The following is a 16,922-nucleotide window of genomic DNA, read 5'->3' on the forward strand; positions in this document are numbered from 1 at the left end:
GCGCTCGATGCACGCGAGCCATCGCTCGCTGTGCGCGCTCGCTGCGCGCGCTCCAGCGCTCGATGCACGCGAGCCATCGCTCGCTGTGCGCGAGCCATCGCTCGCTGTGCGCGAGCAATTGCTCGCTGCGCGCGATCAACGCTGGGCGCAGCGCTCGTGGCACGCGAGCTTGCGCTCGCTGCGCGCGAGGCAGTGCGCGTTGTGGCGCAGCTCGCTTGCTGCCCACACGCGACTGCCGTGCCTTGCCTTCGCCCATGCCCATTCGTCCATAGCTCGTGGCCCACGACACAAGGCAGGGCTACTGCCTTGTGCTCGTGCACCATGCCCCTGCTCATTGCATTCGTGCCGCACGGGCGACGAGCTCCCTTGCTCGTCGTCGCATGCCCGCACTATACAACACCCCTTAAGGGTAACACGAAGCGTCCATTGCTTTGTGCGTGCAAGTTATATGAACGAATCGCATAAAAAATTTAAAATTTATATTTAAAATTAATGACAAATTAATAAATAATATTAATTTCATAATTTTAGGGCGAAAAATCGAAAATTTATTATTCAATTGATTTCCGATTATTATGGATTCAAGCCTAGGTCATAAAAATTTAAAATTTATCATAAATTTACAATTTTTATGGTGGTTTTTAATCATAGGTTTCTAATTAAATTATAATTAATTATGAAAATCAAATTAATTCTAAATTATTCTAATTTTCAACAAATTAATCATAATTACAAATTAGATTGCATAATTAACAAGGCTAGGCATTCAAACTTGTTAAACATATACAGTAGGTCAATCAAAAATTCAAGATTTATCAACAAGAATCGCAAATATTTAATTTAACATCTTAAATTTACGAAATTTTGCATTCGAAAAACTAAAACCTTCGAAAAGTCATAGTTTGGCTTCGAATTTGAGAATTCTGGGTTCGGCAGAAAAATTTTATTTTTGTCAAAATTTTAGAATGCCTTTTACATGCGGAATTGACACAAAAATCACTCGATTTGGATGAGTAACGAAGAAACTGCCGAAAAACTGCGTACGTATAATTAAATAAACGCAATTTGCAATTAATTAACAATTACGAAAATTAATCACCCCTTTTAATTCATGCAAATTTGTAATATTTAACCTTGTTCATGCAATTTAGATTATGAAAATAATAAGGGGCTCGTGATACCACTGTTAGGTTATGATACATATGACAATTCATAAATCATGCGGAAAAACCATTTAGCCAGGAATACATATTATTTACACATAATCATATAGCATAGTTTAGATGCATACTCTTTGTTGCGTGCCTTCCCTAGCTGCGCCCGAACCGAACAAGAACAAGTCTTTAGGACTCCAAGTGTCGTCCCTCCGTAGATAGTCCACAGCACGTCCGGATCCGCCTTAAGATTGACCAACTAGAATCGCCCTTAAGGTACTAAAGATTTTCGGCACTCTTAGGTAAGAAATGTGTCTGAATTTTCTCTCAAAAACTCACTTTGAATACTTGAATAATCTCTTAAAATATGTGACCCTAGGCACGTATTTATAGAGTTATGGAAAGGGTTTTGGAATCCTATTAGGATACTAATTTATTTAATTATAACCCTACTAGGACTCTAATTAAATAATCATTATCTAATAGTTTTAGGATTTAATCACAATTCGAATTCTGATTACTTCAGGATTCCTGCACACGCAATGCACGAGCACCGTACACCCGCGCAAGCCTTGCGGCCCACGCTAGGCGCACAGCGCTCGGCCCATTGCTGCGCTCCGCGCGCGCGCGCCCAAGGCCTTGGCTGGGCCTGGCCTTGCGCTGGGCCTGGTCGAGGCTTGGCGTGCGCTGGTGTGCGTTGGCTCGCTGGGCGACGACCTGGCTTCGTGCTGGGCCTTCGTCTAGCGGGCCTCGTCCGATGCTAATTCGTACGATACGCTTCCGATTAAATTCCCAATTCCGGAATTCATTTCCGATACGAACAATATTTAATATTTCCGATTCCGGAATCAATTTCCGTTTCGAACAAATATTTAATATTTCCGTTTCCGGAATTATTTTCCGATTCCGATAATATTTCCGATTCTGACAATATTTCCGTTTCCGGCAATATTTCCGATTCTGGCAATATTTCCATTTCCGATAATATTTTCCGATACGTACCATGTTTCCGTTTCCGGCAACATCTACGACTTGGATAATATTTATATTTCCGATACGATCCATATTTCCGTTTCCGGCAATATCATCGTTTCCGGAGTATTCATTTCTTGCCTGTGACGATCTCAGCTCCCACTGAAACCAAGATCCGTCGATTCCGAATATCCATAGATGGAGTATCTAATGCCATTAAATACTTGATCCGTTTACGTACTATTTGTGTGACCCTACGGGTTCAGTCAAGAGTAAGCTGTGGATTAATATCATTAATTCCACTTGAACTGAAGCGGCCTCTAGCTAGGCATTCAGCTCACTTGATCTCACTGAATTATTAACTTGTTAATTAATACTGAACCGCATTTATTAGACTTAACATAGAATGCATACTTGGACCAAGGGCATTATTTCCTTCACAGTAGACGGCTCGGTCACCAAATCAGGGGCAGGAGCAGGGGTAATAGTTACCTCGCCAGAAGGAGACCAGTTCGAGTATGCTATTAAGTTCTCTTTCCAGGCATCAAACAACGAGGCAGAATACGAAGCCGCAATCGCTGGCATACAGATCTGCACGACAGCTGGTGCTCGTAGGCTCATGCTCACAACCGACTCACAGCTGGTAGCAAACCAGTTCTCAGGAGAATATGAAACGAAGGAAGAATCCATGAAACGATACGCCGAAAAGCTTAAACAGTCAGTGGCACAGTTGGAAAGCTTCGAAATAAAATTAGTACCCCGATCAGAGAACATGTTGGCAGACTCCCTGTCAAAACTGGCCAGCTCAAGTGCTCTGGTAAAGTCAGTAATGATGGAAGTCATGCATCGAAGGAGCACTGAAGTATTGGGAAAAGAGGTCATGGTAATCACGAGCCAACCTGAATGGTATGACACCATGTGGGCATACAAGAGAGATGGAACACTGCCTGCAGAAAAAACAGAAGCAAGAAGGTTGATTAGGAACTCATGCTGGTTTGTAATCATCAGAGGCCAACTCTACAAACGGGGTTTTAGCTTGCCTCTTTTGCGATGCATATCAGCATACGAATCGGCACGACTGATAGAAGAAATACATGAAGGAGTGTGTGGAAATCATCAGGGAGGAAAAACCCTTGCACTGAAATGCCAAAGGCAAGGATACTACTGGCCGACAATGCTAACAGACGCACAGGAATACGTCAAGAAATGTGAAAAATGTCAAGTTTTTTCAGCAGTCATCAATCGTCCTGCAAACGATCTCATGCCAATCCTAAATCCAGTACCGTTCGCCGAGTGGGGAATGGACATTCTGGGACCATTCACAACGGCATCCGGTGGAAGAAAATTTCTGATAGTGGCAGTCGATTATTTCACCAAATGGATAGAAGCAGAACCGGTGGCAAAGATAACTGCAAATCAGGTCAAAAAGTTCATATGGAAAAATATAATCACCAGGTTCGGATTACCGATGGCAATCGTGATGGACCATGGGGTACAGTTTGATTGCTCGCCAGTTCAAAGTTTTTTGAGTATGTACAAGGTCAAGTTTGCCTACTCTTCTGTTTTTCATCCCCAAAGCAATGGACAGGCAGAAGCTGCCAACAAGCAGATACTGGCAGCAATGAGAAAGAAGCTAGACGACTATAAGGCTGGTTGGGCCGATATTGTTCCAGAGATACTTTGGGGAAATAGAACCACCGTTAAGGAAGCAACGGGAGAGAGCCCATTCCGTCTATGTTTCGGATCAGAAGCAGTGATACCAGCAGAAGTAGGGTTACCTACATTCAGGATCCAGCATTATGAAGAAAACAAGAACGGTAAACTGTTAAGGCAGGAGCTGGATCTTCTACCAGAGATCAGACTCAGAGCAGAAATCAGATCGGCGGCTTACAAGCAGCGCATAAGTAATGCCTACAACAAAAGAGTAAAACACAGACAGCTTGAAGTAGGAGACCTGGTGCTCCGCAGAACTGCAGCTACAGGCAAGGCAAAGGCCCAAGGAAAGTTAACCCCAAACTGGGAGGGGCCTTATCAGATATGGGAAGAAATCGTACCAGGAGCTTTTAGGCTGATGGATATGGGTGGAACAGCGCTAAAAAATTCATGGAACGTCAGCGTCCTTAGAAAGTTTTATGTGTAGTCACTAACCCAAAAAGGCCGATTGAGCCAGGCCTGTTATGGTCCATGAAATGAAAGAAAATCGAGGAATTCAAAGCAGAAGAATCAAACCCTTAAAGTAGGTCAGCAAGGCTACTATCAGCTTGCTGACTCGGGGTAATGTATAATCAAAAATCGTGATTCAAACCCTTAAGGTAGGTCAGCAAGGCTACTATCAGCTTGCTGACTCGGGGTGATACGAATCAAACCCTTAAAGTAGGTCAGCAAGGCTACTATCAGCTTGCTGACTCGGGGTAATGTATAATCAAAAACCGTGATTCAAACCCTTAAAGTAGGTCAGCAAGGCTACTATCAGCTTGCTGACTCGGGGTGATACGAATCAAACCCTTAAAGTAGGTCAGCAAGGCTACTACCGGCTTGTTGACTCGGGGTAATGTATAATCAAAAATCGTGATTCAAACCCTTAAAGTAGGCCAGCAAGGCTACTATCAGCTTGCTGACTCGGGGTGATACGAATCAAACCCTTAAAGTAGGTCAGCAAGGCTACTATCAGCTTGCTGACTCGGGGTAATGTATAATCAAAAACCGTGATTCAAACCCTTAAAGTAGGTCAGCAAGGCTACTATCAGCTTGCTGACTCGGGGTGATACGAATCAAACCCTTAAAGTAGGTCAGCAAGGCTACTACCAGCTTGCTGACTCGGGGTAATGTACAATCAAAAATCGTGATTCAAACCCTTAAAGTAGGTCAGCAAGGCTACTATCAGCTTGCTGACTCGGGGTGATACGAATCAAACCCTTAAAGTAGGTCAGCAAGGCTACTATCAGCTTGCTGACTCGGGGTAATGTACAATCAAAAATCGTGATTCAAACCCTTAAAGTAGGTCAGTAAGGCTACTATCAGCTTGCTGACTCAGGATAAAGTACCAGATTCAAACAGCACAATTGCATAAATGAGGGCAAGCATAAAATAGAAAAATAAAACAAACAACACAAATATCATAAGTATAAGAGCAACACAATCTGATAAAACAAATTCGACAGCCAACACCAAGACTAAATTTCGTTAGCTGTTAACACGGCACAGGATAAGTTCAATAAAGTTTACAAAAACAAGGCTTAAAATGAGGGGCAAAAGGTGCCACAAACAGCTGATAACAAAAATGCGTTTACAAAAAAAAGACTAGTCACGATAAGCAAAAACGCCAGATGAACCGCAGGAGGATACCGGTGATGACTGCCCGCATCTTCAACCTTGTGGATGATCTGTCTGGTTAGTGCTGGAGGATAGGATGGCAGGATCCAGATAATCTTCTTCTTTCAACTCAATGGGAGGAAGAGTCAAGGGATCAGCATTCTGAATGATCTCCTCCGGAATGATCTGTGACTCCCAACCGGTTGGTACCCTGTGCTTTTCCTCCACCAGGAAAGCATACTCAATATCCTCACAGTCCTCCTTGGTAAGGCCAATACCATGAACGCCACATCGGTGGGCAGCAAACCAGCCACCTTTATGACTATCCGTGATACGCTTACTATAGGTTTGGGACCGAGAAAATCGCAAGGCACCATCCCGAGCACCGGTCTTGTAAGCAGCTTTGGCCTTCTCATCCGCCTCCAGCAACTTCTCAGACAGCTCCTTGTTCTTGGTCTCCTCTGCCTCCAGTTTGTTCGCAACATTCTCCAACTCTTGGTTGCGTTGCTTCACCCTTTTCAGCTCAGAAGTTTTTTGGTCCAGATCTTGCTTGGCGTCATTCACCTGCTTCTCCAGCTCAGCCTGCCTTTTCTGAAGGTCTTCATTCTGCTCCTGGTAGCAGAGGTACAGCTTCACAAGCTCCACTGCAGAGTTACAGGCCTACAAAAGACAAATCGTCAAAAAAGTAACACCGATTGCATACCTTGAACAAATATATATATATATATATATATACAAAAAGCATACCATAAAAGTAACACCGATTGCATACGTTGAGCAAGTCATTCATATGTTGGGCAGCCGGCGCGTCAATCTCAGCAGCAGGATTGTCGCGAGGAGTAGCCAGATCCTTCAAAGCCCTCCAACCCATGCAACCACCTCCTTTGCAGTCGTCGGTGAGTATCGACTCACCACGAAGAAGATCGATTTTAGGGTTCCAGGGTTCGTCAGGCTCACCAGGAGGAACCTCAAAGTACTTCATCTTCCTGGGAGTTAAGCAAATCGGAGTCTTCTCAATCCACTCTCCAGGACGGACGAAGACACCCATGTTCAGACCAGAGCTGGTACCAACACTCTGGCTAGGGCGAACATACCCAGAAGAGGTATGAAGAGTAGGAGGCATGAGAGGAGGAGTCTTCTGGCCCATACCAGCAACATCAGTATCATTAACCTCTTGCTCTTGATTCTGGCGGGTTGGAGTCATAAGATCCACAACCATCAAGTCTGGTTGGGCTATCGGCTCAACATTCTCAACAGCATCACCCCCTTGGCCTGCGACGTTCGCATCGGCAGCTGATTCAAAACCCTTCTCAGGAGACTTCTGCTGAGACTTGTCAGGGGCAGGCTGTGTAGTACCGTCCACTCGAGACCGATTCACCCGAGTGAAGGGTTGGTTACGATCACGAGGACGCCTGCCAGTAAGGGCAGCACCACGACCGCAATCCAAACTTTTAAAACCACCGGCCATATCAGGAGCAGTATGAACGGTTTTGAAGACAGGTTTTGGAGCAGGATTGTCGGGAGCAGTATGAGTCGTTTTGAAAACAACTCCAGTGGGTGCACGGATGGAAAGTGGTTTGGGAGCTGGTATGGAGCTTAATCTTTTTGTCTTCTTAGCAGGAGACTCACTCACAACCTCCTCCCGAGTCAAACCTTGCTTTTTGTTGGCTTGGGTTGCGTAGGTCGACAGAGTAGAAAACACACCTTTCGGATTGGGAGGGTTGTTGGTAGTAGGACGACCGTCTTTGCCCAAACCGAGAATAGCAAAGTTGAGAGTATGCAGACCTGGTAAGAAAAAACAAACAAAAGATTTAAACACAGACAAACAACAATGCGTACAAAACAAGAAAAGCATACTTAAACAATATAAGAGGGGGATATAGCTATCAGCCCCACGACCATACCAAGAGTATGGGTGTGGCACAAGCCAACTGCAGACAGCGGCCCATTTCCCAAAATATACTTAGCAGGAGGCAACCAGTACTTAGGAACGGTCACAGACTTCTGCAAACCGGTGTCAACATGCAAACAGGACACAAACTGATGGGCCCTTTTCTCCCTGAAACCCAACTCCCGAATGGGGTAATGGTTCATATGAGGACGGGGGAGATGAAAGCGAGTCCGAATGGGGAAGTCAGAAGGCACTCTCAACCAGTAGAACTTCTTTTCCCAGTCTTTACAGCTAGACAACTTGGGGTTGACTGTCATTTTGCTTGCCTTGGTATAAAAAGACCACCATCCAGACTTCTTTTTATACTTTTTCAACCAGATCAACCGCCTAAACAGGTTAATGGTTTGGGGCCATTGTTTAAAAGACAACAGCCAGGTAAAAGCCACCACATTCCTCACTACCTGAGGCGTTACCTGCGCCAAACATACGTTCCAAGCCCGGAATACCTTCTCTATAAAAGGATGAAGGGGAAATCGGAGGCCGAAATCTAGATGATGGGCATACACGCCGATATGATCAGGAGGACAATCCAAAATCACACTCCCCTCAGCAGGAATCACAAGACGGTACCCTCTGGGAAGTTTCAAGTACTCTTTGGCCCAGCGCGGATGGTCGTCTTTGATAGCCCTATCACGAAAAGATTTGATTATTTTAGCTTTGAAAACGGCACTACCAGCAGGAGGAGGACTCTCAACCCTGTATCTCATCTCCTCCGTATCGGAATCTGGTTCCACATCCAGATCCCCTTCTCTCAAAACCTGCTCACACAGAGAGGTCACGTCTTCACCATCATCCCACAACTTGCCAATATCATCATCAGAATCCAAAATTGAATCCCCTATATCCTCATCTTCTTCCCCACCACTACCGGCGGAGTTGTCGGACCCCGCAACATCGTTAGCACGACTGCTAACCTCCCCTTCATCCATCTGACGGCTCCCACCAGCCACGTCCTCTAGATGGGCACCCCTGACGGCATCCTGGTTAAAAGACACAACAACATTGCCAAAATTAGTGCCATAGTCACCATTTCCTTTACCGGCAGGGTCCATAAATTGCGTCCATGATCGAAGTTCGTACTCAAGGGCAATAGAGGGAGCATCCACTGCCGGGATTGTTTCGCAGTTATCTACTAAATTCAAATCACGACGAATATCGGCTCGTACCTGTTTCCGCATATGAGCCTGTAATTCCTTTGCAGCATCCTCATAGGACGGTTCGAAATAATCAGAGGTAGACGGTTTATCATCATCCTCAAAGTTGACATCCTCAGAAGTGGATACAAGGTCAGCATCGTCATACCCAGCCCCACTCAACACATTCTCACTATCTCGCTCACTCGACATTATACCCAAATATAAACCTATACGAAGGAAGAAACAAAAACAAAAAAGACTATACCTTCTCGCACAACGGAAATTTAGCAGCCCAGAATCGAGGTACAGCACTTCCGCAAGCACCACAGTCAGCAACAGAAACAGCGGCGAAAAAATAACTCGCAGGAACAAAGGAGAAGATTTGAGAAGGAGAGAGAAAAGTTTGAAGAAAAGAGCGAAAGTGTTTTGACGTTTTAAGAAAAGAAAGTTAAATAGTCAAAAATCGAGGAAAACGGGCGATTTGACAGTTAAAGGGAGTTGAAAGGACAGAGCAAATCTCAGCCATTGAAATAAAATGATAAAGCGACACGCGTCGCATAGCATGCAGATGCATCACACGTGGAATGAATTTAAGCGGTACAAATTCAAAATACTTCCTAAAAAATTCCAAAATATCAAGGGGGCTAGTCAGCATCCAAAATCTCAAGGGGGCTAGTCAGCATCCAAAATCTCAAGGGGGCTAGTCAGCATCCAAAATCTCAAGGGGGCTAGTCAGCATCCAAAATCTCAAGGGGACTAGTCAGCGTCCAAACATCCCCAAAGGAGCATATCGGTAAGAGGGAGCAGGACACCCTATCTGCTTAGTTTCAGCGAAATTACAGGTGGTATTCACTATGAGGAAGCTAATCAGCACTTAACACATAAACACACCAGCATTTCGCGGAAAGCGCGCAGTCTTGGGGGCTAGTTGTAGGGAGAGCACTATTTTCAGAGCAAGCACATCAGTCAAGACAGATATGCTCACTCTGAGGGGGCTAGTTGTACGGGTATGCTACCAGCTGGCTGGTAGCATCGCCAAGCTGTTAAGGATAAAAGCAAATAATCCTTAACGGCAGTTATTATTCCCTACCAGCATCTCTTACAAGCCGGTAGGGAGGAGGCACGTGACCAAACCAAGAGGTCAACGGGTCGCTATCAATCGGGTAGGACCCATTTGTCCGTACGCCCAACCCGCGCCTATATATATGGGCTTCATTTATGACAAAAGGTACGCAAACACAATCATTTCCACTAAAACCAAAATACTTATTACTCATCATACCTGACTTTAGCATCGGAGGGGGGATCCTCGAATCACCCTCGAGGCTAGTTCATCTTTGTTATCTGCGCAGGATATCATCAGGATAACAACAACACTCGACCAGCAAGACATCTCCAACCGTTCCCAAATCTTACCGGAACAGGTTGATAAGATGATCGCTAATTATTAGCATTTGTAGAATCATGTTTTACACTAGAGAGTAGAGATGATAATTAGAACTCATTTCCAAACATTTGAAAAGTTTATTAATTTTTAAATAATCTCCCTGACTGGCGAAATATACCAATTAAGTGGTATTATGGTAAATATAATAAAAACAACTAAATATCGCATGTACAATCTAATTGATATTTTTTTTAAGTAAAAAAACTAACGTATAAAGTACACACTGTATATTTGATAATCAGACAAATATTTTTTGACAATTTATTTACGAAAATGTCCATTGATATGTTTTGCTCGCCAATTAGCGAGATTGACTGGACATGGTTCATTTTGAGAAATTTCTAAATAATATCCTTGATTGGCGAAATATACCAATCAAGTGGGCATTATCGTAAATATAATGAAAACATCTAAAAATCGCATGTACAATCTAATTGATATTTTTTAAAAATAAAAAATTAACTTTCTCAAAAAATACACATTGTAAATTTGATATTTTGACAAATATATTTTGACAATTTATTTAAGAAAATGTCCATTGATATGCTTTGCTTGCCAATCAACGGAGATTGACTGGACAGAGTTCTCATATTCTCTCAAAGTTCAATTATCCCTCATTTGAGACTTGAGAGTTAACAAGGTGGGAGATCCTTAGGTGGAGGCAATACAGAGTATTCCGGTCCGGGTCCATCTTCAACCACAAACGCTATCTTTAATCCCCAACCCGTATGAAGCTCCAAATGACAATGCATGAACCATACTCCTACACCCAAAAACATCAATATTAATATCAATACTATCAAAAACATTATGGTAAGTTTATAGGAAAAATTAACGCCATCAGTTTCATCTATGACACAGTATTTTTTAATTAAAAATTATAAAATCTCAACTTTTGATTAATCTTATGTCGTACTAAATTTCGGGGGTCTCAACTTTAAACAGTTCCCAACAAAAGTTAACCTCCTAAACCGATAAACAGTGCCACGTGTACATTGGTCGTTGCACCCAAAATCAATATCGCAACTCAACCTCCTAAACCGGTAAATTGTGCCACCATGTCAGGCTTACACTCAAAATCAATATCACAACTCAAAATGTATTCAAGTTTTAGTATACTGGATTTTATCCCGTGTGATGCACGAATTTTGTTAAATTGTTAAGTTAAAATAAAACTCTTATATATACCAACTGTTATATTTTATATATTAGATTAGATTACGGTTTGATATTGTATTGAATTTCATTTTAGATGTTTTTTAATTATTAGAGTGTTTGATTTTATATACAATTTTATTTTAGATTTATTTTTTAATTATTAGGGTGTTTGATTTTTATAGAGTGGTATGTACATAGTATTAGTAATTAATTAATAAAAATATCTACGCGACACCTAATTATTTATCTAGGTGGCACTCGACTTTTCAAATTGATAAATAGTTTGAAATCTTATTTTTCATTGGCCAAAACCATTAGATTTCTTACGTAGTGCTCTAATATTGGATTAGTGTTTGATTTTGGATAAAATTTTATTTTAGATTAGTTTTTGATTGTGGATTGAATTTCATTTTAGATTTATTTTTTAATTGTTAGAGTGTTTGATTTTGGAAGAAGTTGTATGTATTATTAATTAATTAATTAAAATATCTACATGGCACCTAATTAGTTATCTACGTGGTACTCGATTTTTTTAAATAAAAAATAAATTAGAAATTTTATTTTTCATTGGTCGAAACCATTAGATTGCCTACGTGGCGCTCTAATAATTCAGCAAATATGCCTCATTTATATATGTAATATTAGATTATATTACTTCGTATTAGGTATGTATTGTACAAGTGAAAATGATCATACGAGTATTTGTCAATTATTACCTGGGTTGTCGGCTCTGAATCTGATAGCAGTCCAACCTCCGGTAGGAACTCCAACAGTATTTCTTTCGGGTGGGTCAACCAAGTTAAACTTAGCCGGGTCCTTAGCCGGGTCAAAGTTACCAACCCCAGTACCAACCACAAAAAAGTTATACCCATGAAGATGAAAAGGATGAGACTCCACAGAAAGCAAATTAGTGTCCTGCAAAACAAGCTCAACCGTGGAGTTAAACCCAATCTTACTAAGCCTCGGGATCGTTGACCGGACCGTCTTAAGGTTAGCGGTCAACGGGGCCCCGGTATAGTTAAACGGGTTTAGAGGCTTATCCGGGAAATCAGTCTTAAAAACACCAGGAATGTTGAAATGGTGTGCTTGTAAGAGTGCTGTTTTTGGCATGACAAATGTAATGTTGTTCAACGAGGCTGCAAAACGGGTACCGTTTAGACAAGTCGGGCACGGGTTTGCCCCTAACCCGATTGTAAAAAACAGGTTCCTGTCAACTTTTAAAGGTACATTGGCAGGAAACTGAACTGTGTTTAAGCTTTTCAGTTTCCTGTTGTAGGATAAAGCGGATTTGGTATCGTTTGATTGAGGAAGATTTCGAGGAAAAGATGGACTGACGGTGTTTGGGACGCCTCTATATTGGAAGATTGCCGTTGCAGTCTTGTTGTCTACTGGGATGGGTACGTCCATGAAGGTTCGTGTGGCTATGAAATAACGGTTTGGGGTTCGGTCTGCTTTGACTAAGACGTTTGTGGTTTGGCCCGGGGCTATGAGGATGGAGTTGGTTGTGAATGGTTTGACGTAGACGGCGTCTATTTCGACTACGGTCATGGAGTGGTTTGCGATTGAGAAGAAGAGCTCGTCGTTGAGGGCGGCGTTGATGATTCGGAGGAGGTATGTCTTTCCTTGTTCAACCTCCAAGGCATAAGTGTCTGAAACAAGAATGAATCAATATACTATGTGTTAATTCCTACAAGAGCTACAGATAGGGAGGTTTTGGATCATCTAGAGTTGTAAAATAACTCTACAATGTAGAGTTTGAGCATATCAACCATTGAATGAAAAATCAATGGTTCATATATTATCTTTCCAAAATTCCCCCTATATTTTCTCATAAATATGAGCCATTGATTTTAAAATGTATGGTTTAGATACAACTCTACCTTGTAGAGTTATTTTAGAACTCCAGAGGATCCGGACTCAGTTAGGGATGGCAGATGGGTATAATTTTACGGATTTCGCAGCATATCCGCCCTATTTGGAGCGGATATGGGTATGATTTTGGTGGGTAATAGGCAGGTATGGATATTAAAATTCATATCTATCATGGGTAGTGGATAGGTGGTGGATATAAACTCATATCCGTCCCATATCCACCCGTACCCACAATCTTTCCGTTATACCTAATTATTTTATAACGTTTTAAACAAAAAATAATCTCATGAAGATATTAGAAGGTATTTGTGGATAGTAGGTGGGTATAAATGGTAATATGCATGTAGTGGATATCCACTTGGGTGGTGAAGTGGGTGTGATATTAGATTTATACCACCTAGACAGGTATGGATGGATATTGATTTTATACCCACCATGAGTAGTGGATAGGTGATAGATATAAAAAAATTTAGGTGGATATGGGTGTGGGAGAGGGGTATCCGCACTCGCCCCACCCGTTTGCCATCCCTAGCTAATTATACAGAGTATGATGCTAAAAAAAAGTCTTACGCTTCTCCGAGCAAGGGAACATGGGTCCTGGTTTTCCATTGATAGTGTGAGCATCTGAAATGTTTGGTGGCAAACCCATTTGATCACCTTGTTTGACAAGCGTCTCAACATCGCCGTTCCACCATTCCCCTGCAAGCACAATCAGTAACATCTACGTGTTACTAAACACATTCATACAAACATCTAGTCAAATCTGCTAAATAAAAAGGTAATCAACTAACTCCTAATACAATCAGTTAACACTAAACAGTTAAACGGTACGTAAACTCTGATTGCCAAATAAGGCCAAGCAAAAGTTTAATTAGTTCTTTGCTTTAAGTTTCAAGTCCTTGGGGATAGTATAACTTAAATTTAAGGTCAAGATTAAGCTAAAAAGAACGTTTAGACCGAGTTACGTTAAGTTATACAAACAACTAGTCAAATATGCTAAACAAAAAGATAATCACCTAACTGCTAATGCAGACAGCAAACAACTACACGTTGAACTCCAATTGCCAAACAGGTCGGGTCAAGCAAAAGTTTAGTTCTTTGCTTTAAGTTTCAAGTCCTTGTGAAAAGTATAACTTAAATTTAAGTTCAAGATTAAACTAAAAAGAAGTTTGAGAGTTAAGTAAACTCCACCTAAGACAAGGTTGGCTTCCATGTGAGGTTGAGGAAATGGAAATGAAGTTCCTTCTTTAGGCATGATAACAATGGCACCATAAACTGTTGCCCTTAGCCATGAAATATGTGCATGCCACCATAAAGTTCCTCTTTGTCCCGTAACGTTGAAGTCATAAGTATAAGTATTCCCCGTTTGAATTGGACATTGTGTTATGTATGCTGGTCCATCTGCCCAACCATTTCGATATTGTTTTATTCCATGCCTACAATTTTCACACCCAAAAAGAAAAACTTATGATTAACATCAAGCAAAAGAACAAAAGAAGGGCAATACTCGATTTGTAAATAGTTATATACTACCTCCGTTTCTTGAAGTTTTTTACAGTTACTATTTGCACAGACTCCAATTTCTTATGTGAAAAAATTATAAAAAGTTGATATTCTGAATATACATACCGAGACCAATCTAACCAGATCTTACATGTAACGTTTTGATGTATATAATAGTGAGAATTTACGATCAAAGTTTTCATACTTGGACACATATTTTAAAGTGTAAACTAGTTTTTGGGCCCGGGCGATGCCCTGGGTTACTACATTAATAACATTCACTTTTAGTTATATGTGTTTTGTTTTCAATAATAACATGAAACATGTAATAGCTTAGTGGTAAAAAGCTTTGTTGTTTAAACTCTAGGTTAAGGGTTCAAACCTTAGCAAACTATATTTGATTTTATTTTTAATGTATATGCAGATTACATGGAGCGAACTACTCATAAGCAGAGCGCCACGTGTCACGTATACTTTCTCATAGACGCCTTTTAATATATAGTATAGATAACTTTCAGAAATTTAGGTAGTACATAAACTTATATGTGACCGTGTTATGGATAAAACCAACTTCTTACCAACTAGCTGTACCTTTTAAACAAATAGTCGCACATTCTTATCAAATAGTTATGTTCTACTATTATTGATTATACTTTCCAATCATACACGTAGTGGTTATAGTTTATGATCAAATAGTTATCATTTTCAATGCTGACATCAGCAGTGTTACGCGTATGGCGGTTTCAATTGAAACCTATAATCTTACCAGTGGATAGACATGTTATATTGTGCATGGTTAGTAACCTTAACCACAACTCTATCCCCTTCTCTAGCGTAAATAGTTGGTCCTGGAAACATCCCATTCACGGTCACTATAGGCTTAGCATGGCATAACCTGCTTACATTCTTCACTTGAATCTGCAATCACAATCACCAAAAAAAACTCAAATGTCAAATAAAAGACAAATTTGGCCTCAATGATACCAACTAAGGTATGGGTGCAGGAAACTAACACAAACTTTAGCAGGTGCACTCAGCAGCACAAACTATAAAACTATATAGTTGGGGTGTAAAGCGTGAGATATACTACATTATTAGATGCAATGAGTGGCCTAAACGGTCAAGTTTGTTGTGACGTGTCTTGCATATAACATGTAGTTTATGTCACACATTACACCCTAACTATATAGTTTTGTGCTGCTAATTATACCCAATTAACTGCTTAAGGTTATGCTGCTCTTTGCACCAACTTAAGGCCTCGGGCCTAACTTGCATACATGTGTTGTACTAGTACCTCCGTTTCAAAAAGATTTTTACACTTTCTTTAATTTTTAGTCCGCTTCATAATATGTTTTCAACTTTTATTCTATTTTTTAACATGAAAAATTACTATCTTACCCCTCTTACTCCACAACATTTACAACATTTCACTCACTTTTTCTTACAACCACCCACCTTTTTACACATCTACCATACTTTTATCCATATTTTATAATATTCACCCACTATTTTACACACTTTCTCTATTTTGTCTTAATATTTGTGCAAATAGTAACCGTAAATATCAGACAGTTATAAACTTACATCAAACTGGTACTTCTTCACAGCTGCCTCTGATGATGGGAGGAAGGACATAGCAAAGTAGACAAAAATAAGACATTTGTAAACATAGTGAGAGTTTTTGGAGCTCGACATTTTCTTGAAAGCTCCTTAATTGAGAAGTTGAAAAAATGTGAGAGAAATTGATGAAATTAACTAAGTTGAGGTAGAAGAATAGTATTACAAATACATAGCCATATATACTACATTACTACCAAATACAAAGGTGGTAGAACATGTAAATCAGTTAGTTGTATTCTATACAGAAAGCGATCGAAGTTGGCTGGCAATCTGGCATGGTGATGGACATGGGAAGACTGACTTAGAGGTTGAGGAAACATGAAGATGAAGTTAATAATATTGATCAAGCCTTATTCATGGCTTTTACGTTTGTTACGTTTTAGTAAATTTAATTAGGGTTATTTGGAATGATAGGAACTAGGAACCAACTTTGCCCTAAGGAGTAAGGAGTAAGGAGTAAGGGCAACTTTGTCTTTAAGGACAAGGGAGTTTAAGGTTGTTAAATTTTGATTTTATGGGGATGTCTTGTTGTAGACATTTTTTTAATGTCCAAAATATGAATTTTGTTACTTTTTTATTTTTTTTTTTGAAAACAATGGGAGTATTTACGTGAGTAAAAATATATAAAGATGGTTGTGAGTCGATCAGGCTGGATTATATGTCGAGCCTATTTTAAGCCCATTTGTTACAAGTGGGGCCAGATCGTGCCAAATTTTTTTAAAATGGGGGCCTATGCACAGGCCAATTAAGCCCTTATGCCTTTGTGTCGTGTCGGATTGTGCGGTTTCTAAACCTAA

At 40.8% G+C, this 16,922-nt stretch overlaps 1 protein-coding gene across 1 annotated transcript; it reads right to left on the reverse strand.

Annotated features, from left to right (window-relative positions):
* Window positions 1-10,200: 10,200 nt before the first annotated feature.
* LOC110798888 (laccase-11) lies at window positions 10,201-16,320 on the reverse strand. Its single transcript, XM_022004085.2, has 6 exons — window positions 16,090-16,320; window positions 15,272-15,423; window positions 14,194-14,438; window positions 13,573-13,701; window positions 11,847-12,779; window positions 10,201-10,735 (listed from the first exon to the last, which is right to left on the reverse strand). The coding sequence occupies exons 1-6, from the start codon at window positions 16,198-16,200 to the stop codon at window positions 10,605-10,607; spliced, it is 1,701 nt and encodes a 566-aa protein (XP_021859777.1). The 5' UTR covers window positions 16,201-16,320; the 3' UTR covers window positions 10,201-10,604.
* Window positions 16,321-16,922: the final 602 nt, after the last annotated feature.

This window comes from Spinacia oleracea, chromosome 3, assembly GCF_020520425.1.
Source record: "Spinacia oleracea cultivar Varoflay chromosome 3, BTI_SOV_V1, whole genome shotgun sequence".
NCBI classification, from domain to species: Eukaryota; Viridiplantae; Streptophyta; class Magnoliopsida; order Caryophyllales; family Amaranthaceae; genus Spinacia; species Spinacia oleracea.